This window comes from Podarcis tiliguerta (genome assembly GCF_965153285.1).
Source record: "Podarcis tiliguerta genome assembly, chromosome: 10".
Lineage (NCBI taxonomy): Eukaryota > Metazoa > Chordata > Lepidosauria > Squamata > Lacertidae > Podarcis > Podarcis tiliguerta.
In genome coordinates, this window is record NC_139543.1 from 58,083,449 (window position 1) to 58,110,463 (window position 27,015).

The 27,015-nt window shown below is 43.6% G+C and overlaps 1 protein-coding gene across 27 annotated transcripts in view; it reads left to right on the forward strand.

Moving 5' to 3' along the window:
* Positions 1-27,015, forward strand: part of CALD1 (caldesmon 1) — a 201,184-nt gene that overhangs the window by 116,751 nt on the left and 57,418 nt on the right. For 2 of the 27 annotated variants that reach the window (XM_083401951.1, XM_083401952.1), the window contains exon 1: positions 23,966-24,189. The exons of 23 other annotated variants lie outside the window; for them this stretch is intronic. In XM_083401951.1, the coding sequence (XP_083258077.1) occupies positions 24,143-24,189 (47 nt within the window). In that variant the 5' untranslated portion in view covers positions 23,966-24,142. Of the gene's footprint in view, positions 1-23,874; positions 24,190-27,015 lie in introns of those variants that run through there. 2 more of the 27 variants (XM_083401936.1, XM_083401950.1) reach the window with 2 other exon arrangements.

Here is a 27,015-nt window from a genome sequence, read left to right on the forward strand (position 1 = left end):
GTGTGGCATTTCAAATCTTCGTGGGGATGGCTCTGTTTGCAAACATAGGGGCTGCAAATGCTGCAGATGCAGCGACATGTCTAATCCAAATGTTCCTAAAAGGAATCTCCGTATCTGTAAGCAAAGAGGCCCTTCCACAAACAAACCAAGTTTTGTTATCTCAGCTGCTTCTTGAAGCCCGAATATTCAGCAGCTGGAGATGTTGGGACCAAATCCAGTCCTATTGAGGGGTGAGTATCCCAAAAAAACCAATTACCGTACTTCTCTGTGTATAACACACCTCCCCCCTATTCTGGGGGACTCAAATTTAAGAGAATGGGGGGAGATGGCACAAACTTGTTGACCTTTTTGGGGGGATGATTCCTCAAAGCTGTTGAAGCTGCCAATTGCCCGCCCAACTGGTGCAGCGTCAGCCAATCAACACCACCCATTGACGCAGAAACCAATAACACACACAATAGCCACTGACAGCCACGGCAGCAACCAATCAAACGTCCACCCTATGCACTACCCATGTATAAGATGACCCCCATTTTTTAGCATGATTTTTAAAGTAAATATACAGAAAAGTACGGTATTTTATTTCTTTATTACAAGTGTTTATATTCTGTGAGTTGTGCCCAATATAACTCTAAATAATGCACAAACCATCAAAAGGTATGTGGTGTTTCTGGGAAAGTTTTGGTTTCATTTGGCGAGCTTCGCATAGGAAAAAAATCAGTTTGCGTTGGAAATTTTTCTGCCACCTTGCAGAGTGATCTGTTTTAGCACATTTATTTTAGTTGTAGGTTTATGTTTGTTAAATTTACATATCACTTCCCAGTAAGAAAAACAAGTAACTTATAAGCATATAATTATTTTTTACAAAAAAAATACAAAAGAAGATTTAACAATATAATATCATTGCTGTCCAAATGCCTGGGAAAACAAAAATCCTTGCCTGACTTGGAAGCAATGCCAAGGTTGGTGACACGCAGCCTCCCTAGGAAGAGCACTCCATAAATACTTAGGCTTACCTGCATTTAGTACAAGGATGGGCGTTTGCTTAGGCCTGTACATAAATGTTTGTAACATCTGCATAAGTGATTACTAATAAAAATGATCACATTGGACATATATTCTGTTCTGTATTAATGCCAAATGTGCTAATAAAACCCAAGGACCTTAGGAAGTCACCTCATGCCAAATATCATATTTATTGCTCATTTGCTTTTAATGATATTTCATGCAAACAAAAAGCTTCCTGCTAAATGCTGATATCCTGTCCATTTCTGTTTTGGTTCCAACGATAGTGGATACAAGTCATATTTCCGATCCTGTCCACAAACGAACATGCAGACTGTGGCAATTTCTGCTCCTGTTTCCGATGGAATTTTCCAGAATTCTTTCCTGTAGTCAAAACGCTTCTACTGCAAGGATGGGGAAAGTGTGGTGCTCTGAATTTTGTTGGACCCCCTAGTCCCACCAACCCTGAGTATTCTCCATGTTGGTTGGAGCTACAGTGGTACCTCTGGTTAAGAACTTAATTCGTTGCAGAGGTCCGTTCTTAACCTGAAAATGATCTTAACCTGAGGTACCACTTTAGCTAATGGGGCCTCCTGCTGCTGCCACGCCACCAGAGCACGATTTCTGTTCTCATCCTGAAGCAAAGTTCTTAACCCGAGGTACTATTTCTGGGTTAGCGGAGTCTGTAACCTGAAGCGTCTGCAACCCGAGGTACCACTGTAATGGAAATCTGGAGTGCTGTGGGTTCTCTGTCCCTGCAGAATAACTTTCCTTTGCGAAGGAGCCGTTTCTCCTCCTGTTTAGAGGCTGCTTAGATGTAGCACCTGCGGCCTGTTCCTCACCTTCAGCCTACCTGCTCAGGTGGTAATGATGCACTGTAGATATTCCAGAGGAGTGGCCTGAGTTGAGACATCAGGCAGTTGCTGTCCTACAAGTGCAGCCTCGTCCCAAGGCAATGTCTCAATACGCAGGCAGGGCTACGACATCCAAAACATGTGCAGTGACAGATTTGGGTACTACGGTGGCCCGTGCAAGGCCAAAATTAGGCAGCCCTTCCCCAGACCTCACACTACCTTCCCAAAGGCGGATAAGGAGGCGTCTGACTTTGGGAAGGAGGCATGAGGGAACTGACAGGTTCAAGAGCCCTCCTACCACCTCCTTGAAGCTGGCAAAGCGCCGACTAGGTTTTGGGAAAGAGGCGAGAGGACTTTAGGACCCTGCCTCCATCCCACAGCCCAGTGCCTCAGTTGCCAAGCTTTGAGACAGCGTGCCCATTGCACGCTTGCACAGCCCGAAATCCACCCCGATGTGTGAACCAAGAAGCAATAGTAAATCTACTCTTTTGAGGGTTTTTTATTTATTTTTGGCTTTGCTTCGTTTATCTCTGGCAACTGTAGAAGCGGATAAAATATTTGCTTGCCCAGTAAAAATCTGCCTGGGTGGCAACTCTGCTCAGGTCCATATTTGTAGAAGCCACTAAAATGTCTGTTTCAAGATGTCAGGTCCCTCCAGTTCCCCACCCCCAGCCATAATCTATGCTAGCAAATTAATGGGCAGGACTGCACACTTTGTCTGTGAATAGTTCATTTGCAGCCCATGTGACACGACCGCTTCTTCTGGTCTCTGTTAGTGAGAACATTCCAAAGATTCTCCCTCTGAACTGTCACTTGTATGTCTTAATAAGGCAGCAGCATGTAGCTGTAAAACAGATGGGTGTTGCCCTTTTCTAAATACTGGTTGCCTGCAGATTCCATTTATGGCAAGGCTCGCAAACCTGGTATTCCATTGAAGGTCAGCAACACAGATAACAGTGCATTTCTCGCTGCAGTGCTGAGCTGGGTCTGATTGCAGGCGTCATGCCTTCGAACGAAGCATTGCCTTAGGGCAGAGAAATAGGGTGAAATAAGCAGAAAGATATGGGGCAGTTTGTGCTGCCTCTGGGTTAAGGTGCCAGAATGTGGGGGCTGCCAAAACGCACGATATCCATCTGTTTTTACATGTGGGGTGATGGGGGAGGGTGCTTGGGGAATTAGTTCTTTGCAAATTCTGATTGAACTTATCCGATCAAAACCTCCCAGGCTATTTTGCATATTTTAGGATAAGATGCATTTAGAAATGTGTATTTCGTAAGAAACATAATTCAAAATCCATATTTAAAATATGCATTTAAATTTGGATTTTCGTGCTGTTTTTTTTTAAAATAAACAAACAACTGGGATTTTATACTAGAGGCTGGTCACTTCTTACCATGAAGAGAAGCAACAGCTAGGAATCGAACAACCATGCAGGAAGTCCTGTGTGCCCTCAAGACCTTTAGGGGGCAAAACTAGAGTAACTGGCTCTGCCCATCATTGGTTCTGGCTCCCCCTACTGTTGACCTCCCTGCCTTCTGCCAAAGAGCACCAGTCACCACTGTTTGGGGTCAGTTGAGCTTTGTCATCTATGGCTATATGACATATTGGTACACATTGGTTGAATGGTTTCGGATAGAGAAATTGTGGGCAGGGATATTGGAGGGATGAAGGGAAATTTCTCAACAGTTTCTTGTTTGTTTGTTTGTTTGTGATGTTGGGGGACACTTTGCATCCTCCACTGTTCCTTGGACTTATTCTTGTTCCAGGGCAATGTGGGAGGAGAGGTGGTGGAGCATATATGGGGGAAATCCTGCAAAGTGGACTTCCTTTTCTGAATCCCTCTCCCCCGCTGAAAAATATGTGCTGGGAAAATTTGGCTCCACCCAACCTCAGATTTCTTTCCCAGAAATAAATGAGGTGCTTATTTAGATAGAACACAAGCGTGTCTTCTCTTTCTCATGCATGTACATACAAAGTCTGTTTGCCTTTGGACGGGCTGTATTTTGGGCAGATGTTCCCAGATGCTAGAACAGGCTTCCTCAAACTCGGCCCTCCAGATGTTTTTGGCCCACAACTCCCATGAGCTAGCAGGACCAATGGTCAGGGATGATGGGAATTGTAGTCTCCAAAACATCTGGAGGGCCAAATTTGAGGAAGCCTGTGCTAGAACATACTGTAAGCCAATCAGAACAGCTCTGCTGAATCAGGCTGAATCTTGTCCACCATCCTGTTCTAATGGTGGCCAACTAGATGCCCCCGGAAAACCTGAGGCATGCAGTGCAAGTAGTGTTTCTCAACTTAAACTGAACACCATCAAAGGCAAAGAGATGCAGAAGATGAAAGAAGTTATATCATATCCGCAGAAATTAAGCTCAATTTATTTATTTAAGATTTATAGCCAGCCCCATTTTCTTACTTTGTTCATCCTCAGCCCAGTGACCCAGGCCACCAAATTTTAATGATAGGATATTGACGCCTGGGGGTAGTGAGTTTCAGAAGGCCACCCAGCAGGTTTTCGTAGCTGAGATCCGCACTTTCACCTCTCAGGTAGAAGACCAACAATGATCAAATGCCCTTGTGTTTTTCCTTGCTCTAAGGAGGTTCTGCATGTTCACAAAATCCACAAATAAAACAAAACGTGATCACGCCTGATTCCACATTTTCAAGGCCTGTGCAGTTTGTGTGAATCAGGGTGGACATTTCAGGAGGACCTCCCTAGAACATTTGGAACGGCATGTTTCTAAATCCACAGTATCTGGGAAGCCCTTGGTCTTCAACTGGTGGGTTATGATGCTGACTGAACTAAAGCAGATGACAGCAGTGGTGCTGTCTCCATTTTCTGTAGTGGTTGTTGTATTCACATTTTTATTTGTTTAGCTGCAATCCATATCAAAGAAGAAAGACATTCATAGTTGAGTTGAAAATCTGGTTATTAATTTCCTGGCAGCCAATGCAAACAGAGAAACATGCAGGCTTTCTGGTGGTCTGTTTTAATACATGGATGAAGCCTAGAAAATATCAAGGAATGGATATTTAACATATCAGTCAAAGAAACTCTCTCCCACTATAAACCTGCTCGCTTTATATTGCATCTATACTTTGTATTTAGCCCAGATGAACGCAACGAGACTCTGTCTCAAATAAATGTGTACAGTACAGTCGTAATGTCTGAATATTACAACTCTTTTAATAGGGCCCTGTTCTTTCTGCTCTGTATACTGGGGAACTACTAAGGCCAATTTAGCTTCTCTCTCAAGGCAACCCCACAGAGTTCACGATGGGGTACAGGGGGAGGGCGATAGACACTTGAGCTGAGATTTCCTGGATTCAAGGGCAGCGCTGCATTCACAGGAGGGGACCATGACTTTCCTTGAAGCCTCCAGGGCACGTACATAAAAAGAAGATAAAGAGGGAAGGAGAATCTGAAGAATGTACAGCAGGAAATGGCACAAAGCATGAGCAAACTTGTTTGTTTACAGTATTCTGCATCTGCAAACAAAGAAAATGGAACATTTTCATTAGCAAAAGGAAGAATCGGGTCCAGATAATGCACCAAGCTGGAGGTAGCTTCCCAGCCATTCATTGTTGAGTGCCAGACACTTGGCAATTTCCCACCCTTGTGTATGTTTGTGGAAGGGGTGTCAGTCCCTGGAGGAAGGCAGAAAAACTAGGAGGTTGATTCAGCCATGGCTGTTGAGCTGTGATGAGCTACAAGCCAAAGTGCAATATAAGATGCCTGGCTAGTTTTCCTTTCTTTGGCTAGTTATCAGAGGGACATGTGGAGGTAACCAGTCGGTTGGCTGGTGTCTTGGTGGCAGACCAATTGGAAGGAAGAACTATTACTCTCATCCAAAGAGCCCAATAAAAGAACGAATATCAGATGTACGAAAGCCTGTTGAGCCACCAAGGAGAGGACAGGATGTCACTGCCTTAACCAGCCACGGCCCTCTGCGTATCCCTTACCTAATAAATCCATATACTGTGACTGAAATATGGGTGTCAGAGTGTTAAACTACTGGTGTGGTCTCTTGCAGCCTCCTTTGCTTCATGTGGAATATATTAAACCACCAGTTAGATTTAAGCCAGCTAACTCTGCTGTATTAACTTCTCCCTCTAGAGAAATGGGAAGGAAGTCTTAATGACACCCATGGAAAACTAGCTATTTATTTATCCTAGTGATATGAGTCCCATCACTGGAGGGACTGAAGAATGAATAGCACTCAGGTGCTGGAAATAGATCCATAGGGTACATGTTGTAACATGGGGCTCTCTCTTACACCAGGAAATGGTCTAGTGCAGTGGTTCCCAACCTTTTTTCAGTCATGCCCCCACCTAAGCAACTCTAAAATCCTGGTCCCCCCCCCCCAGTGACATATAATTCTTATTATTCAAAAAGCCAACTCCTATTCACATGGAGGAAGCCTAAAAGGCCATTAACTTGGTTTAACTCATTCTTGAATTGCCCTCCTTAAAAATCAAATTGCCCCCCTATGGGGTGTGTGCCCCACGTTTGGAACCACAGGTCTAGTGGCTGAACTTCATTGGACTTCAGATCTGGGCAACCTGGATTCAAATCTCTGCCGAGTCCAAAAGCTTAGGTGACGCTGGGCCATTCACATTCTTCCAACCTAATTTATCTCACAGGTTGTTTTGAGGGAGAAAATGTTGGGAGGATGTGTGTCATGAGTAAAGGGATGGTATAAAAAATGCAATAGTTATTTTAGGATTATAGTGCTTGGAGAAGGATACACATTAGGACTGGGCGATATATTGATATATCGTCCAAAACTGGTTTGAAGTCCATATCATGATATCAGTTTCTTAATTTTTGACCTGGCAATATATTGTGAATAATAGTGTGGGTGTGGGTGTGCTTTGCAAAAATCACAATGTGGGAACAACTGTGAAGCCAGCCAATGTTTCTCTCGATTCCTGCAGCCCCTGTTAACTCGGCTGGCTCAGCTTTCTCCAGCCTCCTGTATAGGACAGAGAATCACAAGAACAGGCGCCGGCAAAAATCAAGATGCAGGGGAAACCAGTTAGTGCCACTACATAGCTCCATCCTTATTTCAGACGTCACAATATATTGGTATATCGTGATGTTTAGGTAAAGGTAAAGGGACCCCTGACCATTAGGTCCAGTTGTGGCTGACCTTGGGGTTGCGGCGCTCATCTCGCTTTACTGGCCGAGGGAGCCGGCATACAGCTTCCGGCTCATGTGGCCAGCATGACTAAGCTGCTTCTGGCGAACCAGAGCAGCACACGGAAACACCGTTTACCTTCCCACCGGAGTGGTACCTATTTATCTACTTGCACTTTGATGTGCTTTCGAACTGCTAGGTTGGCAGGAGCAGGAACCAAGCAACAGGAGCTCACTCCGTCGTGGGGATTCGAACCGCCGACCTTCTGATCCTAGGCTCTGTGGTTTAACCCACAGTGCCACCCGCATCCCATTGTGATGTTTAGCTGGTGATATATCATGATGTTGAAAACCAGATATTACCCTGCCCTATTAGGCATTCCACCCTCTTTTACCTTGCATCTTTCCTAGTACCTTGACAGACAAAATTAAACAGGCAAAGCTTTCTTATCTCTTCATCTCCATGTCAGAAAATGCTTCCTTTAAGAATGGAGTAGGGTTCCACATCTTGCCAGAACTTGGACTAGAATTCTAGTGCTCCCCCCTGGGGAAAACCGCTCAGTCGGAGCAAATGGCAAGAGAGTTTCCAACAGATTGTCCTTTGTTCCGATTTAGAGCTAAAGAGCGGGTTTTCCCTGGGGAGGGAGTGGTTCAAGCAGAAATCTGCTCAGACCCATGGCTTCTAGGCATGGGAGAAGTGGAGGTGTGTGAGAGCTTTTAATTTCCATTTTAGAAAAGAGTTATTAAAGCTTCATACAGCAGCTATTGTTGCTGTAAAAATATTTGACATTGCTATCCAATACATACGAATAATATGTGTTTAGTCCCAGGGTAGATTTCAAGCAAAAGTATTTTAAACCACAAACATTGTTTAGAGTAGGAAACTCTTCTCTGTTTTCCATTCTTTGTTGTTGGCTCCCCCCCCCCCCCACTTTCAGCCTCTCCCTGCAAGATTCAAGATAATAGCTGACCTGCATGAGAGGCAGACTTGAATGTGTGTCTGTGTGCCTGTGATTCAGAGTTGCTAATTTTGGCTCTTTGCAACCCTGTGGGAATTTAGAACAATTTCTGGGGTTTATTGGAATGTGAACAAGATCTCTTGCAGTGTCTCACTATGGGTCAGGTGAGTTGGCTCAGGACAATTTGATTTGCAAAGTGGTCTGTGGCCATAGCCTTCCACCTTTCCAGACCCAGGACCAAAACATAGCTTTAGGGACCCATTTCTTAATCTTTAATCATATATTACCATGATGGTAGTTCTCAAGTTGCAGCCCACCTCACGACTCACCAGTTGAAGACTATGAGACGGTTTACTTGCTGCTGCTTTGAGATAACTATGGTTTTATTATGCTCTGTTATGTACTTGGCAGTGAGATTTGTGAACTGCCCCAGGTTTTTGAAATTAAGAGTGGCATATGAATGAACTTAATAAATGAGTACAGAATGAATGCTCTATAAGTGCATGGATCATCAGATGAAGGAATGTGCCCCTCGGAATAACAGTACCTATGTTATACAGCCACAGAAAATATTCTTCTTCTTTTTCCTTCTGACAACTTTGTGTGAACTGCTGACGGGGCTAAACATTTGCTGCAGCACCATCCCGTTGGAATGTGCTTTCACACTGAAGTAAAAAGCAAGAACCCAAATTTGGAGATAAGTTGACATCTGATGGGAGGGCATTCCACAGGGCGGGCGTGACTACTGAGAAGGACCTCTGCCTTGTTCCCTGTAACCTCACTTCTCGCAGTGAGGGAACCACCAGAAGGCCTTCAGAGCTGGACCTCAGTGTCCGGGCTGAACAATGGGGGTGGAGAAGCTCCTTTGGATATACAGGGTGCAGGTTGTTTAAGATCAGCGCCAACACTTTGAATTGTTCTGTCTTGAAGTCTGTATCTATAACGACTTGCAGTTACCTTTAGCTCTCATGGCAGAAGCCTGCAGATATTGGTAGGAAGGCATAAGACAGCCTTGAAATTGTGCAAGAGGGAATTAGCTTCCAAGGAAGCATTGATTTCCTCTTCCTGTTTTTCAAGAACTTTATGTGGGGCAGGGGGGGAAAGACTTCTGCTGCATACACATTGCAGGGAACACAATTGGGACGCTGAACTCAAACGTTTTGTCAGTCCTTAAAGGATCTGTGTTAAGCTTTCACTTCCTTTTTTTTTGGGGGGGGGGGGGCTCCCATTAGAAGAATCTGTACTTAGACCAAGGCCACATTCATTTTAGTGGAGGATACATTCAGAAAGATTATGGTATAATCTCATCTTTCCTTTTCAACACATGTGCACCATATGTCCTTGCGCACGCCTCCTATGGCAAGTAGCATTCCTGAATGCCTCTAGTCGCATGGAAGTGTCTTGCAGAGCTAGTTTCCATTCTGCACGGCTGAGAGAATTGCCAGCTGAGTTTCTGTTGCATCATTGCTGGTCTGGTTCCGAAATCCATTTGCTAATAAATGCCTTTAAGTGCAGCTGTGATTTGAATGCTCTTCTGAGACAGAAGAATGATGCACAAATCTGCCCAGGTGTGATCTGAACTCTTGCTTGTGTCAGCTGTGCCATCCATTGAAGCAACTAGGATAATGGCAGAAGCCACTTTGAGCAGATCTGGTCAGCAGTGAACTGTGAGCAAGTCCTGTAATCAAGGGGAGAAATTTGATATACAGTGGTACCTTGGGTTAATAATTGAATTCGTTTTGGAGGTCTGTTCTTAACCTGAAACTGTTCTTAACCTGAGGTACCACTTTAGCATCCTCCCGCTGCTGCCGCACGATGTCTGTTCTCATCCTGAAGCAAAGTTCTTAACCTGAGGTACTATCTCTGGGTTAGTGGAGTCTGTAACCTGAAGCGTCTGTAACCCGAGATACCACTGTAGTTTGAAAGTTCAAGGTGAACCTGCCCAATTTGAATCTTCCAAAACAATACAATAACCCAGTGCTATTTTTTCTAGAAAAAGAGGTGCCAGAACTCACCACGAATGCCTCCTTTGTCCTCTTATAAAGGCAATGAGAGATGCCGGAACTGAGTTCCAGCTGAAAAAAAGCCCTGCAATAACCAAAACACAGTGACCCTTGAAAACATTTCTGATTTTTGTACTGCAGCTCTCTACCCAAGTAATGTGTACAAAAATGCGTTTGCTATTGCAAAATCATACATGCAAATCCACAGATAAGGGAAAACAACATTAAAATGCATTGTATGGGGCAGAATTGTTTTGCAAAAAAATATGTATGTTAGGCGAAATTGCATACAAAAGTGTATGTATTTGGAGAAATACGCACTGAAATGCCGGTGAATTTTCACGAGGACAATTGATGTGGAAATGTGGGGAAGTGAACTTCAAAAAGACTGGAGAAATTAGAAACTGAGAATAACTAAAATGGACGGATTCACCAATTGCCACTGTTATCACAACTACCAGGCCTTCCACTCCCTGCTCTTGCCTCAGGGTGGGCAATTGAAAGGTGAGGCAAGCTGGAATTTCTCAAAGAGCCATATTTTCTGCTGGGATCTCCAGCTGCTGACCCCTCTTTAAATAAGTGGAGTAGATATTTTAGGCGTAGGCAAACTTGTTAGATTATAGACAATTGATTGCAAACCTGAGGTGTGTGCATGCACCAAACCTGATTGCACACCCAAGCTTTCTCATGCATAGCACCTCTTGATGCTGACAGTCAACCCTCTTTTATATTTATTGAGGCTTCAACAAGGGTTGGAGCTGCTGTTTGTATATTAAAAAAGCCTTGAGGAAGCTCTGAATAGAAACTATTTTTAAATTTTCTACCGGCTTTCAAAAGGAAAGAAAAGCATCATCTCCTGTCTTCAATTAACTCTGTTAATGATTCCCAGAGCCTTACAGTATGTGTGGTGGTATTTAATTAAATCAGAGGAGACATGATTTGAACAAGACTTTAGTTTCACTTTGAAAGTTATTAAATAAACTGATATGGTTTTGTTCCACTAAGGTTCCTGGGAGCATCCGGCTAAATTTTAATCATGAGCAGCTAGTCAAATAGTGGCCCTCCCAAAAAAAACCTGAGGATAATAACTAGATATTTAAAAAAGATGGTATGCAAGATCATATCTAGCAGCTTTAAACCCGGCACCCATCTGAACAGTGTACAACTTTTGCCCAACTAAATGAAGTTAACGATCATCTCACAGAGGCCCGTTTCGTGTGTTAGGTTGCAATCCCAAACATGTATACTCAGAAGTAAGTCCCATTGAATTCAGTGGGGCTTAATAATAATAATAATATCTTTATTGTCATTGCCCCCTTCAGGGACAACGAAATTACTTGACTGCTCCATAAAAACACTAATTAAACAATACAGTATAATACAGCAAGGGAGATTCGATGACTTTCAGTCTGGGCTTCCCATTCAGGGCCGAGATTGCTCTGGAGAAGAAGCTGTTCTTAAGACGGCTCATTCTTGTCTTCATCGTCCTGCATCTCCGTCCCGACGGCAAAAGCTCGAAGAGACAGTGACCAGGATGCGATGGATCTTTTACTATGTCCAGTGCCTTCCTATGGCACCTTGTGGCATAAATCTGCTCTAAGGTGGAGAGTGGGCAGCCAACAACGCTCTCTGCTGCCTTAACAACCCTGCACAACCCCATCCTGTCCTGGGTAGTACAGCTTCCGTACCACACACGTAAGCCATAAGTGAGCACGCTCTCAATGGCACAGTGATAGAAGGCAAGCAGCAGTTTCTGCGGAAGATGGTTTTTCCTTAGTATTCTCAAAAAGTACAGTCTCTGCTGCGCCTTCTTCACAAGCCCCCTTGTGTTGACACTCCAGGACAGATCCTCTTGTAATTACTCCCAGAGAAGTGGGGTTGAAACTGAAGCCTTAGGTGCTTGCTAACATTCCACTGACAAAATAGTGGCTGGATATTGAATGGGCAGGGCTGGTGATTCTAGAAGGTTCTGCAATGATCATTCCACTGCCTAGTACTTGTACAGTAGTTTCCAAACTCTTTGTGCTTAAGGAACATTCTTCACCTTGAACAGGCAGCTGAGGGACTCCTTGCATCTGCTATGCAATCCCATATGAACCACAGAAAATTTTGCATGCATTCTAGTCATAATATTGTGGCAGGTAGAGAGTAGCTAGCCTGTCTTTCTTTGTTTGACTTTTCCTACGGCATCTAGTCTGTTTCACCCTTGTGTACAAGGCAAGAGAGAGGGCTAGTTAACATCCTATACCCTTTTAAATGTATTTGTGGGAGGGGGTACTGGTTTGCATTGTCCCTGTTTTTGTTATGTATTTTGTGTTGTTCATCTGGAATTTCAAGTTGTGAGGTCTGTGGATGAAGGGAGATATACAAATTTAAACAACAACACAGTTTATTTCCAAGCACTTTAATTTTACCATTCATCTCCAAACCCAAGGTCTCCAGCTGCTATGTTAAGGATATTTTAAGAAGGAGGGTTTTTGTTCTACATGTGAAGGCAAAGTGACTACGTACAGTATAGTGCTTTTTTCTGGGGGGACGCAGGGGTATGCATACCCCTAAACATTTTGTGAATCAAAGTTTGGCCTCATTGAGGAGCAGTATTTCAATATGAGTAGGAAAATGAGAGTACCCCTAAACATTTTTTTTTTTAGAAAAAAAGCACTGACTACCTATATTCAAGTAGCAGAACTAGCAAACCTTACGAGTTTTGCAAAGGGTGCAAAACTGACTTGGCAATTCATTCCACTCCATGAAGAGTGGGCTTTGGTTTTGAATGGTGAAATCATCCTATTATTTTTAGATCTGCTCATTTTTTTTATCATTTAATAACAATCATGTTATCAAAATGCCTTTATAGAAGCAACATGTTGTCTGAAACAAAGGACATTTCTCTTTCTCTGATAAAACTCAGACTCCAGAATCCTTTTCCTTCTGTGTAAAATTGGTATATTTTTGGTGTGTGGGAACATCTTAAGAAAAACAGACAAATGTATCCACCCAAACAGACTGTGGTATTTATGCTGGAGCTCTCTGCGCAGATCTGTTTCATATGTACTTAGGTTGGCAGAGTTGATCCTGACCTGGTTAATGAGGCTGGAACTAGACGTTAGGGCAGATGCATGAAGGCTGTTGCCAAGAACAGCAGTCCTGTGTCTCATTCTTCTCTCCTTGGTAACATCAAGCAATGCAAAATTTATCAATTTCATTTTTATCCCTCCCAAGAAGGTCAGTGCAGTGCAAGGATGGGCAAATATGTCAACCTGCCACTATTTTACTTTCACTGGAGTGATGATGCGCCAGGCTATGGAGATGGGTGGAACTGCCGGTTTCAGTTTCTCTTTAATTCTCATTTTCCTAATCTTAACATTTGACACTCCTCATTTCCACATCCATTTGCCATTTATTATTACTGTATTTTTAAAGGATGCATTGACGTTTATCAGCATTTTGGTGCAAATTTCTCCTAACATACACATTTTTGTATGCAATCTTTCCTAATACGAACCTTTATGCAAAGCATTTTCCCAGGATATAAGGCATTTTGGATGTTACTTTCACTATCATATGCATTTATCTGCACACTTTACTCTAGTACAGTGGTACCTCAGTTTTTGAACGTCTCTGTTGACGAGCGTTTCAGTTTTTTAACATCATAAACCCGGAAATAAATGCTTTGGTTTTAGAACAAGCCTCAGAAGTCGAACATGCCATGCAGCTTCCGTATTAAGGTTTCCATTCTGAGGTTTCCATTTTGAGTTTTTGGTTTTAGAACGTTTCGGAATTCAAACGGTCTTCCGGAATGGATTATGTTCGAAAACCAAGGTACCACTGCATACCTATTTTTGTATGCATTGCTTTGCTGGAGGACAACATTGCAAAATTTGTAGAAGGGTGAATTTTGAAGGATGGCAGTGTTTCGATTTGTGTGTTGTGTCAGAAAAGATGCATTCAGTAAATTCGCCTTTGAATGCGAGCTGAGTTGAATTTTCTCCCCATCGTCAGCATAGTGTACAGAATTCTCTTCCCCAACCCATTTTATCAACCCTGTTAAGTAAGCTAGGCTCAGAGAGAGCAACTGGCCCAAGATCATTACTAAACAGGGATTTGAACCCGATGTCCATCCTCCCTCCCTCCTTTGAACTTGAACTTGCATGAGCCCTAGCCAGCATGTCCAATGGTCAAGGCTAATGGGAGTTGTAGTCCAATAACCTATGGAGGGCAATAGGGTGGAGAAAGCTGCTGTAGTCACTAAACCATGCTAGAGTTTGATGTATGTGTCATGATGTCTGCACACCCTGCAACAAGTGGTGGACTGCGTGCAGCAGTGTTGTGCATGCAGTGTAGTTGAGTGTCATATTCCACGTTTTGAAACACAAGGAATTAGAGGGAGGAGAGTCAGAGAGTCGAGGCTGTTGTCTTCAAAACCACCATGTATCTGCTGCAGTGTCTGCTTCAAGTCTGAGGGTGCAAATAGCCAAGCACGATTGCATCATGACTGCTGTTTTGTTTATTTTTTGTTTGCATATGAATACGGCAAATTGCTTTTTTCCTACACTGCATTTAGTGTGAGTTACAGTATAAAATGCAAACTGAAGATAAAATTCCTATCAAAATAACACTAAAGCGAAGCACAACATTAGACACGATCCAGCCAAGTCAAACACTTTTTAAGTCCCATTAATTTCGCCGACAGAGTTAAACGTTATTTTACATTTCTCTCAGTGAGAAGCATTTGAACTTTAAAAGTGCTTAATTTTACTGGATTGTTCCCATAATAGACAGCAGCAGCAAAAGCACTTTTTAAAAAATCCAGCTGCCAGAAGATTCAAAATGCCACAGCAGCTAAAAATAGCCCAAGAGAGAAAGCTTTTTTAAAAAATAAAATAAAAACAAAACAGTACACAGGTCTGTTGGCAGGGAGCTTTGTCACATAGATGCCACTTGTAAAAAAATTAAAATAAAAGCTTGCCAGTATGACCTAACACTGTCTGCTTCCAGGTGAAGTCTATATCGAAGCAACAATTGCCTTGATTTGCTTTCACAAAAATTGCATGGCGGTCATATTACGTCTCTCTCAAGTACTGTGCACTCTCGGCTGGAGTTTTCTTTGACTTTTCTTATTGCATAAAGTTTTCTTAGAATCATAGAATCACAGAATTATAGAATCCTAGAGTTGGAAGAGACCACAAGGGCCATTGAGTCCAACCCCCTGCCAAGCAGGAAACACCATCAGAGCACTCCTGACATATGCTTGTCAAGCCTCTGCTTAAAGACCTCCAAAGAAGGAGACTCCACCACACTCCTTGGCAGCAAATTCCACGGTCGAACAGCTCTTACTGTCAGGAAGTTCTTCCTAATGTTTAGGTGGAATCTTCTTTCTTGTAGTTTGGATCCATTTCTCCGTGTCCGCTTCTCTGGAGCAGCAGAAAACAACCTTTCTCCCTCCTCTATGTGACATCCTTTTATATATTTGAACACGGCTATCCTATCACCCCTTAACCTCCTCCTCTTCTTCTTGAGTGGATTTACTGTGCAAGAGCTCTGCTTAGCTATTGCTTTTTTACTGCAGTGTATCCACTTCCTTTGTGGGATATGAAGGTACATTCTTACTTCACAAAGGGAAATGCATTTGTGTTGAGAGTCAGATATGCAGTGGTGGTGAAGAGTGTTGGGCTCAGGGCCTTGAGGCTGCAGTTCAAATCCCTTCTCAGCCATCACTGGGTGACCTTGGGCCTGCCACTATCCCTCATCCCTCAACCTAACCTACCCCACAGGGTTGCTGTGAGGGTAAAAGGGAGAGGGTGGAGAACCATGTATCCCACCTTGGAGGAAAGGTACGATAGAAATGTAGTAATAAACAGTGGCGTAGCGTGGGTTGTCAGCACCCGGGGCAAGGCAAGTAATTTGCACCCCCTAACCCGTGGATTTGCGCCCCCTAACCCGTGGATTTGCGCCCCCTAACCCCCAGATGTTGCACCCGGTGCGGCCGGCCCCCCCGCACCCCCCACGCTACGCCACTGGTAATAAATAAATGTTTACGTAAGCCACCTGGAGACCTTTTAGGTTAACAAGTGATTAATCAGTTGAAAGAATAATAAAAATATACCTGCACCCAAACATGGGAGAGATTGGTGCAAACTGTGATAGTCTGGCAGCTCCCTGGAAAAAATATACAGTGGATGCTCAGGTTGTGAATGTGATTCGTGTGGGAGGCACATTTGCAACCCGCAGCGTTCGCAACCTGCAGCGCGGGTCATGATTCGGCGCTTCTGCGCATGCGCAAAGCATGATTTAGCGCTTCTGCACATGCACCGAAACCCAGAAGTAACCCATTCCGGTACGTCTGGGTTCAGTGTGGTGCGCAACCCGAAAACACACAACCCAAAGCGTCTGTAACCCGAGGTGTGCCTGTATTTCAAGGCAGATTCTGTTCCCCTCCTGAAGATACTATTCATTTGCTTATTTTGAATACTTAAGGAAATTATAGACTCATAAGGCTGGAAGGGCCCCTGAGGATAATCTATTCCAACCCCCTGCCATGCAGGAATATGCAGCTGCCCCATACAGGGATTGATCCTGCAACACTGGACATCACCAGCACCACACAACCAACTGAGCTATCCAGGCTGCATCAAAGAAGCATTGTTATATCACCGTAGCCCTGAGAAGCTGTCAAAGATTAGAAAAGACCCTCGGAATAAAAACATGCTCAAACCTAATACAGGAGCAGAAATCCATATGGAACCAGCATTATGCAGGCAGCTCTTCCTGCTGTTTTCTGGTGTCATAGACTGAGAAGCCAAGCAGCTGGGTCCTGCTCAACCATACATTTATCGTGCTGTGATGCCACTTCAAACAGTGATGGCTTCCCCAAAGAATTATGGGAGGCTGTGTTTTGTTAACGGTGCTGAGAGTTGTTAGGCGATCACTATTCCCCTCCCAGAGCTACGGTTTCCAGAGTTTCCTGTGAAGAGGGGTTGATGGTTAAACCACTCTGGGAATTGTAGCTCTGGGAATGGTGTTGGGGTTTTCTAATAGCACCCATAACAAACTCGGCTTCCGTCAGCCCTAGCTAGCATGGCCAGGAATAAGGAAATAATAAAGCCAAGTTACAGGGAACCAGGCAGAGGGCCTTCTCGGTAGTGGCACCTGCCCTGTGGAACGCCTTCCCACCAGAAATTGAAAAGAACAACAACTACCAGACTTTTAGAAGACATCTGAAGGCAGCCCCTGTTTAGGGAAGCTTTTAATGTTTGATGCATTACTGTATTTTAATATTTTGTTGAAAGCTGCCCAGAGTGGCTGGGGAATGAATGAATGAATGAATGAATAGTTCCACAACATCTGGAGGGCCACCGGTTCCCCATCCTTTCCACCACATGGGATCTGGACGTGTAAGCTACAGTATTTCTTGAGGGATGCTTCAGGCTGCCGCTCATTGTAATAACCTTTGATTTCACCCAACGGCTTCCACTTAATGATTTTAAAACCAGTATCTCTATGCTGTATTGATATAGCTCTGGTAAAGGAGTGTGGCTCTATACTACATTGTTGGAAGCCTTCTAAATTAACTGGCCTCCAGACATGACAAGGAGATCATTGTTCTAGGCTTTGTATAATGTGCCCCACCACCAACGGTACAGCAGTAAAAACAACTCAAGGAAACACTTGGATGGAAATAGTCTTCCTTTCTGTCACAGGTTTATAAAATATTATGTTCCTTTGTTGCTGGATTTTGCATCACTTTGTGGACTGCCGACATGGAAGTTGGTCTTGGGAAATGTGGTTTTCTAATCAAGTTTCAGTTTGCAGTGAGAGAGGGAGCCGATATGATATCTTGCTACTCCTTTCTTATAAAGGAGAGCTGCCAGAAGGCAAAAATTATGGAAAACTCCATTTTCTGAAATCTCTAGTGGAATGCTGTTCTGATAGAACAGGGCTCCATTATGTTCTATGAGGCTCTTATGTTTTGGAAGAAGGGAGAGTTTAAAAAAAAATTTATAATAACAGGTACATAGACTGTTCACGTGAAACCTATCTAGATATTTCTTCAGGTGTTTAACAACCGTTAATGTCCTAAACATTGTGTACCAGTAACTGAGTGAAAGCCTGTACTTCGGATTAAATTCCACTTTGCCCTTCAGATTTTAGTTGCATTCAACATTTATAAGTCACTTTCGCAATAAAACCACCCGAAACCGCATACAGAGAGTTAACACTATTCAGCAACAATCTTAAAATGAAGAATGTGAACCAATAAAAGCAGCAACCATAAGTAAAAACCTGGTAATCTGTTCCAAGGCAGTAATCAAAGCTCATGGGCTGTAATGTTTTTGCTTGATGGCTTCAACTTTATGTTTTAAAACAGTGGCCAAGCTGCACTGATATACCTCCACTAAAGGAGATGCATCCATTTTTGATCTGCTGGTGGAAGGCAGGAAACAAGGAAGCCTACTTCCTTGTTATGGGCTTCCACAGGGCAATCTTTTAATGGAATTGGGGCCAGCACTAAAAAAGCCCTGTCCCATACTTTTGGCAGATTTCCCTTTATACACTGAAAGGACATGGAGCAGACCTCCTTTAGATACCCCAAGAGACCAGGGTGGTTGATATGGAATACAAGCATGGAGATACTTATGTACCGTATTTTTTGCTCTATAAGACTCACTTTTTCCCTCCTAAAAGGTAAGGGGAAATGTGTGTGCATCTTATGGAGCGAATGCAGGCTGCACAGCTATCCCAGAAGCCAGAACAACAAGAGGGATTGCTGCTTTCACTATGCAGTGATCCCTCTTGCTGTTCTGGCTTCTGAGATTCAGAATATTTTTTTTCTTGTTTTCCTCCTCCAAAACTAGGTGCGTCTTGTGGTCTGGTGCGACTTATAGAGTGAAAAATACGGTAGTCATCCTTTCCAGGGACCCCCCCCCCCCAATCTAGCATAGACATACAGGCCACTAACCTCTAGTGAAAACATTGCCCTCGACTGATCAGTCTTGTTGAGGAGGGAGAAAGCCAGTCTTCTGTGTTTCTGTGCTGTCTGTGGAACAAAGGGTTTCCCTTCCTCAGAGCCAGCATGGTAACTAAATGACATATGAGGAATGGAGAGATCTGCCCGTGCTTCTATCAATCTGCTTATTTGCCTGCCAAGAACTCTCTGTTGTCTGTGCCTCTACCATCTATGCCTTCTATGCCTTGCAGGGGGTTGGACTAGATTGCTCTAGGGGTCCCTTCCAACCTTACTATTCTGCTTCTATACCAGGCAAGGCTGGTCAGTAGCATGTACAGAGGTACCTCGGGTTACATACACTTCAGGTTACATACGCTTCAGGTTACAGACTCCGCTAACCCAGAAATAGTACCTCAGGTTAAGAACTTTGCTTCAGGATGAGAACAGAAATCGTCCTTCGGCGGCGCAGCAGCCGCAGGAGGCCCCATTAGCTAAAGCGGTGCTTCAGGTTAAGAACAGTTTCAGGTTAAGAACAGACCTCCAGAACGAATTAAGTACTTAACCCGAGGTACCACTGTAGTTCTATTTCCCTCCCTCCATAAAAAACAACAAGGTGTTGTTTTTTTTTGCTGTTTCGCTGATCAGCTCTCCATAGCAATATTTCCTCAAAAAAAGAAAACTCTGGTGTTCTATTCAGAGATCTCCCATATAGCATGCAGTTTAGCTCACAAATTAAATGGGATTGAAATGGGATTGTAATTGCCACTGAACCTCAAATTGCTTCCAATAGCTTTGAATATGCAGGTGCTTTCCCTTGCCGCTGCTCCTGCTGCCTATTCCCTGTTTAATTAACCAGATGAGAATCTGCCGCTCCTTGCAATGCCCAGAATTAAAGGGCTAAAGAAAGCTCTCTTTAAAAAGAAAGCATTTGAATGGGACTCAATACAGAAGGCTGGGTTAGCAATGTATGTTATAAAGGCAGAGTTCCCGCGTAATCTGCAACAGCAACAAAAAGTTGTGACAATCTTGACTTTCCCAGGTAGTGAAGAGTTAATATTATTATTTAAACAATGAGCAGATGTTAATGTCATTATGCTGGATTTTTAACAACAAACACATTTCTTTTTCCTGCACAGCGCCAATAGCTTTGTGGAGCCTTTGGCAGATAAGGCTGTTTTCTGAGAAGTGGTACATGGCTGGAGTTTGTGTGTTTCTCAAAGAAGCTGGCATCTCTGAAATAAGGCAGTTGTATTTGTATCTATTTCCCCCTTCCATCTTCAGTGTAAAGTTCAACGGAGGATAAATACTATGTTTACCAGGAGGTGAAAATAACAACCTTTTCTTTAAAAACAACATGTTTATCTAGTAAGCTACGATATTTGAGATTCCTGGCACTTTGCATCTTTTCTTCTCCAACAGACCCTGTGAAAGCATGTGGGGACTGAGTTCGAATTCAGACGTGAAATGTCGCTACACACATGTTCATTTGGAGAAATTGTTGAAGGAGAAATGGGGCTGCAGATGTACAAATAAATGCCAATGAAAGCAAAAGTTTCCCTTTTACATCAGCCAACTTTCAGGTTTTAAAAATAAATTAAAGCCATTTAGCCATATTCAGTGTGAAAATCTTGTCCTGATCTAGAAAGAGCGGCTGGTGCTCAGGTCCCCCTGTTTAGACTTTGAGTTGCGCATGCAAAAAAAAAGGTGAGGCTTTTATGCTATTCCCTTTCCTGAATTCCTCTATGTAATACCAGGGTTATTGGCACAGTTCCCATCTCTGGAGCAAGGCTTCATATACAGCGCGAGACAGATGCTTGATGCTATCTGCTGCCCCTCGCTGCTGAAGGTAAAGCCAGGAGATTAAATCTAGGCCCGCCCTCCCCTTTTAGAAGGTGATTGGTTCTGCCACCTTTGACGCTGCCAAACATTTGTTGGGTGGACATTCATGCTGCCTGCTAATACATGCAGACAGAGTGTTCCCATTTCGTTTTAAAAGAGGAAACATAACTTGCATGTGTATGAAATCAAGGCACAGTCTCTGCTGTACAGTGGTGCCTCGCAAGACGAAATTAATTCGTTCTGCGAGTTTTTTCGTCTTGTGAATTTTTCATCTTGCGAAGCACGGTTTCCCATAGGAAATGCATTGACGGTTTCCCATAGGAATGCATTGACGGTTTTAAGAAAAAGGCGCAAGACATTTTCGTCTTGCAAAGCAAGCCCATAGGGAAATTCGTCTTGCGAAGCAACTCAAAAAACAAACTCCTTTGTCTTGTGAGTTTTTCGTCTTGCGAGGCATTCGTCTTGCGAGGTACCACCTGACATTATGTTGCATAACTACTATTGCAGATCATTTGTTGAGTGTGCCGACTCTTAATGACACTGGTGGAACATACCCAACCCGATAGCTTTCTTAGAAAGGCAAAAGGGGCCATTCCCTCAAACAGGACAAGACTCTGAGTTCAAGAGACCATATTGGCTGCGATTCCTGGAAGACCTGCTCTCTGCCTTGCAGGTCATTTCCCCCAGACCTGGGAGGGTGGGGCCTGGACTGACTCCAACTACAAAAACTGAAGTTGATTAACAGTTTCTGGGGCGGGGGTATTTAGTGGATTTTGTTGCTGGGCAGTTGTTGCTGTTTTTTAAAAAAATATATTTTAGATCTTATTATGATCTATGTAGAAATTATTCAATTTGATTGTGTACTCTTTGATATTTCATTGTTTATGACTACTTTTGTTATGTTTGTAATTATGTGATTTTTGTTTCATGTTGTAAGCTGCCTTGAGCATGTTTTGAACTACGGCAAGGCAGCAGACAAATGAAATGATGTACGTATGTAAGTTCTGCATCTCACCATAAAGAACTATGTCAAGTTCCCTTGGGGCAAAACTATATTTAAGTTGTAACTTAGCTCCTGGAAAATCCTCATTTCCATAGAGGGTCGAACTGGACATGCCAACGAAGAGGTGCTCAGATGTGAACCTTTGGGCTTGTAAAATCAGTCTCACATGAATGATGAGCTTTCAAATTCTAATAATAATAATTTATTATTTATACCCCGCCCTTCTGGCTGGGTTTCCACAGCCACTCTGGGCAGCTTCCAACAAAGATAAAAAATGCATTAAAACATCAGTCATTAAAAACCTCCCTAAACAGGGCTGCCTTCAGATGTCTTCTAAACGTCAGATAGTTGTTTATCTCTTTGACATCTGGTGGGAGGGCGTTCCACAGGGCGGGTGCTACTACCGAGAAGGCCCTCTATCTGGTTCCCTATAACTTGGCTTCTCGCAGCGAGGGAACCGCCAGAAGGTCATTGGCGTTGGATCTCAGTGTCCGGGCAGAACGATGGGGGTGGAGACGCTCCTTCAGGTATACTGGGCCAAGGCCATTTATTCTAAATTCTTCTGCAGTTCAGATCAAAATCAGAGCTAGAAAAGTATTCCTGACACTTTCTGAAGGGGCATAGCAGGAGTAGAGAATATTCTTTGCATGCAGAAGGTGCCAATTTCAGCCCTCAGCATCTTCAAGTAAGCTGGGGAATGTTCTCTAAAACTGAAATGCAGTGGTTCCCGATTAGTCAAATCCTGAACACCCCTTATATTTCAAAAGCCAAGCCACAAACCTGCTTTTGAAAATTTGGTATGTCTATGGTAGTTTTTGTTGTGTGAATTGTGCCCTGTGTGGGTTACAGACTCCTTGGGGTCTGTGGACCACCAATTCAAAGGTAAAGGGACCCCTGACCATTAGGTCCAGTCGTGGCCAACTCTGGGGTCACAGCGCTCATCTCGCTTTATTGGCTGAGGGAGCTGGCGTACAGCTTCTGGGTCATGTGGGCAGCATGACTAAGCCACTTCTGGCGAACCAGAGCAGCGCACGGAAACACTGTTTACCTTCCCGCTGGAGGGGTACCTATTTATCTACTTGCACTTTGACTTGCTTTCGAACTGCTAGGTTGGCAGGAGCTGGGACTGAGCAACAGGAGCTCACCCCATCGTGGCGATTCGAAACGCCGACCTTCTGATCGGCAAGTCCTAGGCTCTGTGGTTTAACCCACAGCGCCACCTGCATTCCTGGACCACCAATTGGGAACCACCCAACTAATAAGTCCCGTCCATGGAAGCCCAGTGCAAGGACTTAAGTTTGTGCAACAGGTCTTCCCCCCTGCTCTGCCCACCCCTCACAGGCTCCCTTGCCCCCAAAATCAGCTCTGTGAGGGGGTTGGGAGAACCCAGAGGGTGAAGAAGAGAGCATTGCTCTGTTTGGCAAAACAAAATGCTTGCCGTGACATAACTATCGCCTTGGTGCAACATAATATTAGGCAAAATTGCATGCAAAATATTAGCAGACATTTATTGGTGAATTTCCATGAGGGTTATAAAAAAGAAGAAGAAAACCCCCTACAAACTGATACAGAAATGTGGAAAAATGAACTTGAGAATGGAAAAGGAGAAACTGAAATTGCCAGATTTGCTTATCCTTAATTCAATCTATAACCATGCATAACTGAAAAAAGTATCTTACACATCTGTGTCCCACAAAAGCTCCTTTCACAAGAAAAAAAATTGTTTTTAAGATGCCACGGGCCTTGTGCTTCTGCGTGTTTGCTGTTCAGACAGGCTTTTGACCTGAAGCCCTGCTGTTAACACACATGCTGACTTACCTGGAATGCGGCTCCTGCTGCAAACAGTGCATTTGCAAGTAAACAAACACCTTTGCATTGTGTTTCACGTCCCAGCAGCTCAGTGCTGGCTGCAGGCAAACCCAAACCGAAGAAACCTCTATGCAGCAGACCGGTATCTGCTTACCGGTGACATCACAGCGGAGCAGCTGGGAGAAACCTGTAGGATCCTTTCCAGTGTTTGCAAAAGAATGGGCCTGAGCTTTGCAAATGGGGCTCTATTAGAGAGAATGCAGTAAAGGTAGTGCTGGGGGGTGGGGGCAGCTTGGGATCATGTGATCACAGTGCAGAGGGGACTAAGTGGTTGGAGGATTCGGGCTAGAGAGTCAGTAGAACAGAGGGCACAATCGAAGCTGCCATATAATACACCAAAGGGTCGTTCCAGAGCAGTTAGCTGACAGGGGAGGGAGCGAAAGCAGCCAATATCTTCTCTGGCTGCCTGAAGGCAAGAGGAACATTTTTGCTCCCTCCTTCCACACCCTGCTCATTCCTTCAGCTGCTCCCTCCGAGGCTGTCAGCCGGCAAAGCACCATTCTCTAATCCCTGCATTCCAGGGATGATCAGCGGAGCCTATTGCAGAAGAAACCTATCAGGTCTTTCCATGTGAGTTCCTGATTTTTGATGCTGTATGTGTGTGGGGGGGGGAGGGGAGAGTTTCTAACTTTTCGGTCTGTGGGGTTTTCCTCCTAAAGTTGGAGAAAAATTGGCTCAGATGGTTCAAAGTAGCAGAATAGGTTGCAACATGTTGGGAGAGCTGTGAGCCAATGCTTTCAATTGTCTTATTCCGTCCCTGCCCCCCTCCACCCTCTTTTGCTGTAGTCAAATTTTGCTTGCTTGTAAAAATGGCCACAACTCTGTATGCATTCAGAAAAGATCTAGCAATCAAATTTCAAATGACAATTGGCTGCTTAGTTGTTATGGAAGTCGCTTTCGTCTATGTCTAATTTGGAGGCTTCTTAATCTCCAGGTAAATACTAGACACTGATTAACTCAAGGGGCATAGAAAATGATGTGGTATCTGGTAGTATGATATTGAGAGAGGAGTTGTATCATTGCACTGCATGTTTTAATTGCTGCGTTACACACACACACACACACACACACACACACGACTTGAGGACAGGCATTGTGTCCCAGTCTGCTATTGGCAAAGTGCTCTTTCGATTTTAGAAATTTGCAGAAATGTTTTATGGGGGTACTAAGCAGGGTACAGCAGATTCTAGCAATCAAATCAAAACTGGGGGTAGTTTAGAAAGCCTGTTTTCATGATGACAACAATGTGACCTACATGACTGCAGAGAGGTGAACATTGTATCCCATAAACATTCAGAAATAACCAAACCCTCAAAGGATCCAAATGTATCCATTTTAGTTACAATGGTTATTTATTTATCATTTACAGTGGTACCTCAGGTTAAGTGCTTAATTCGTTCCGGAGGTCCGTTCTTAACCTGAAACTGTTCTTAACCTGAAGCAGCACTTTAGCTAATGGGGCCTCCTGCTGCAACTGCGCACAATTTCTGTTCTCATCCTGAAGCTAAGTTCTTAACCTGAAGCACTATTTCTGGGTTAGCGGAGTCTGTAACTTGAAGCGTATGTAACCTGAAGCGTATGTAACCTGAGGTACCACTGTATAACAATATTTGTATACTGCTGTATCATAAAAATATATCACAGCGGCTTATGGCGGTTTGCATAAAGCCAGACAATAAAATCGCAAAAGTTAAAAACAAGTTTATAGGGGAAAAAAACATAAAAACAAACAACATTAGGCCATTGTGGGAAATGTACTCTTAATTGCACACACAGGCCTGGTGGAATAGAAGAATTTTCAGCAGGCCTTTAAAAGTTGGCACAGAAAAGTGCCCACGGAATCTCTAGTGGCAGGGTGTTCCAGAGGACTGGGCCGATAACACTAAAAGCCCCATTTCTTAGTTTTTTAATTCACAGTGGATTTTATGGCATGATTCATAATATGAAAATCTGCAGAGGTAATTATACGATTTCCCTCCAAAAGGAGACTTGACAAGATTACATACACTGAATCTGGATAAATTGATGCATAGGGGTAGATATTTCTTCCAGCTGAATGAGATGAGTGGGAAACGACGATGTACCACGTAGACAGTTAACCACAGGGGCTCATTTTTGTCTTGCTGAAGTCAGCTCAATTTGGCGTTTCCACATAATTCTGTGATTCTTCCAGCATATCTCCAGCTATCAGCTCAACCCTTCCCACTCATTCATCACTCAGCTTTGTCAGAAGGTGACACATGCTCATATCATGATTGAGGGTCACCAGGCTGCCTGACTCAAAGCCTCCCAGTGTCTCTCCCCTGTTAAAGGCCCAGACAGGTATCTAGACAGTGACTTTGTTATCACACGGAAACTGGACTCAGCAGCAGACAGAAAACGAAGTAAATATTAAACATTCCTTCAATACTTGCATGTCCCACAACATTGCACCAACGAGCTTCACGAGTTACTCAACCTTTTGTGAATCACAGGTAATAAAAAACTTACTCAAGCAAGTCAGATTTGCAGCAGGACCTAGCAGACTCAGTGGCTCCAAATCCCTGACAGATCAAGTGAGTCCAACCAAATTCCTCGATTCTGGATACTTAGATTTATATCAAACTGCTGGGTTTTTTTGTTTAGTTTTGTTTTAACAGAGCTGAAGTCAGCTGAAGCTGCTGTGTCAAGCAAAGGTTATGTATGCAACAGGTCAACTTGGTGGTGCAACCTATAAAATGATAACCTGATATTAAATGCAAAAATGCATATATGGCCTTTCTGTGTGAGAACTGAGCCCAAAATGGCCCCAGGAATGGGTTCTTTGGGATCTCTTTTTAGTATGTAACGGGACTTGCAGAAAATAAAAATACAAAATAAAGTTGCAGGGTAGAGTGCTCTACCATACCTACGTTTGGGATGTTCCATTTCTCACTCAATATGGTTTTCCGCTTTCCACCCAGCTGTCAGCCAGCATGCTCTAGTCACTGGGCATACTCAGACTTCAATGAGGGTCTTGGCCCCCACCCCTTAGGGGTTTTGTACTACTGCATACCTTGGGGTTCTCTCCCCAGCCTGCTGATACCCCCTTGATGTGCATGGATGGTGCCATCTAGGCTGGCTAATAATTGACCCTCTACATGCATTTGTTATTAAAATACAGTGGTACCTCGCAAGACGAATGCCTCGCAAGACGAAAAACTCACAAGACGAAAGAGTTTTTTGTTTTCTGAGTTGCTTCGCAAGACGAATTTCCCTATGGGCTTGCTTTGCAAGACGAAAACGTCTTGCGCCTTTTTTTAAAAACCGTCAATGCATTCCTATGGGAAACCGTCAATACACATTGGTGCTTCGCAAGACGAAAAAATTCACAAGACGAAAAAACACGCAGAACGAATTAATTTCGTCTTGCGAGGC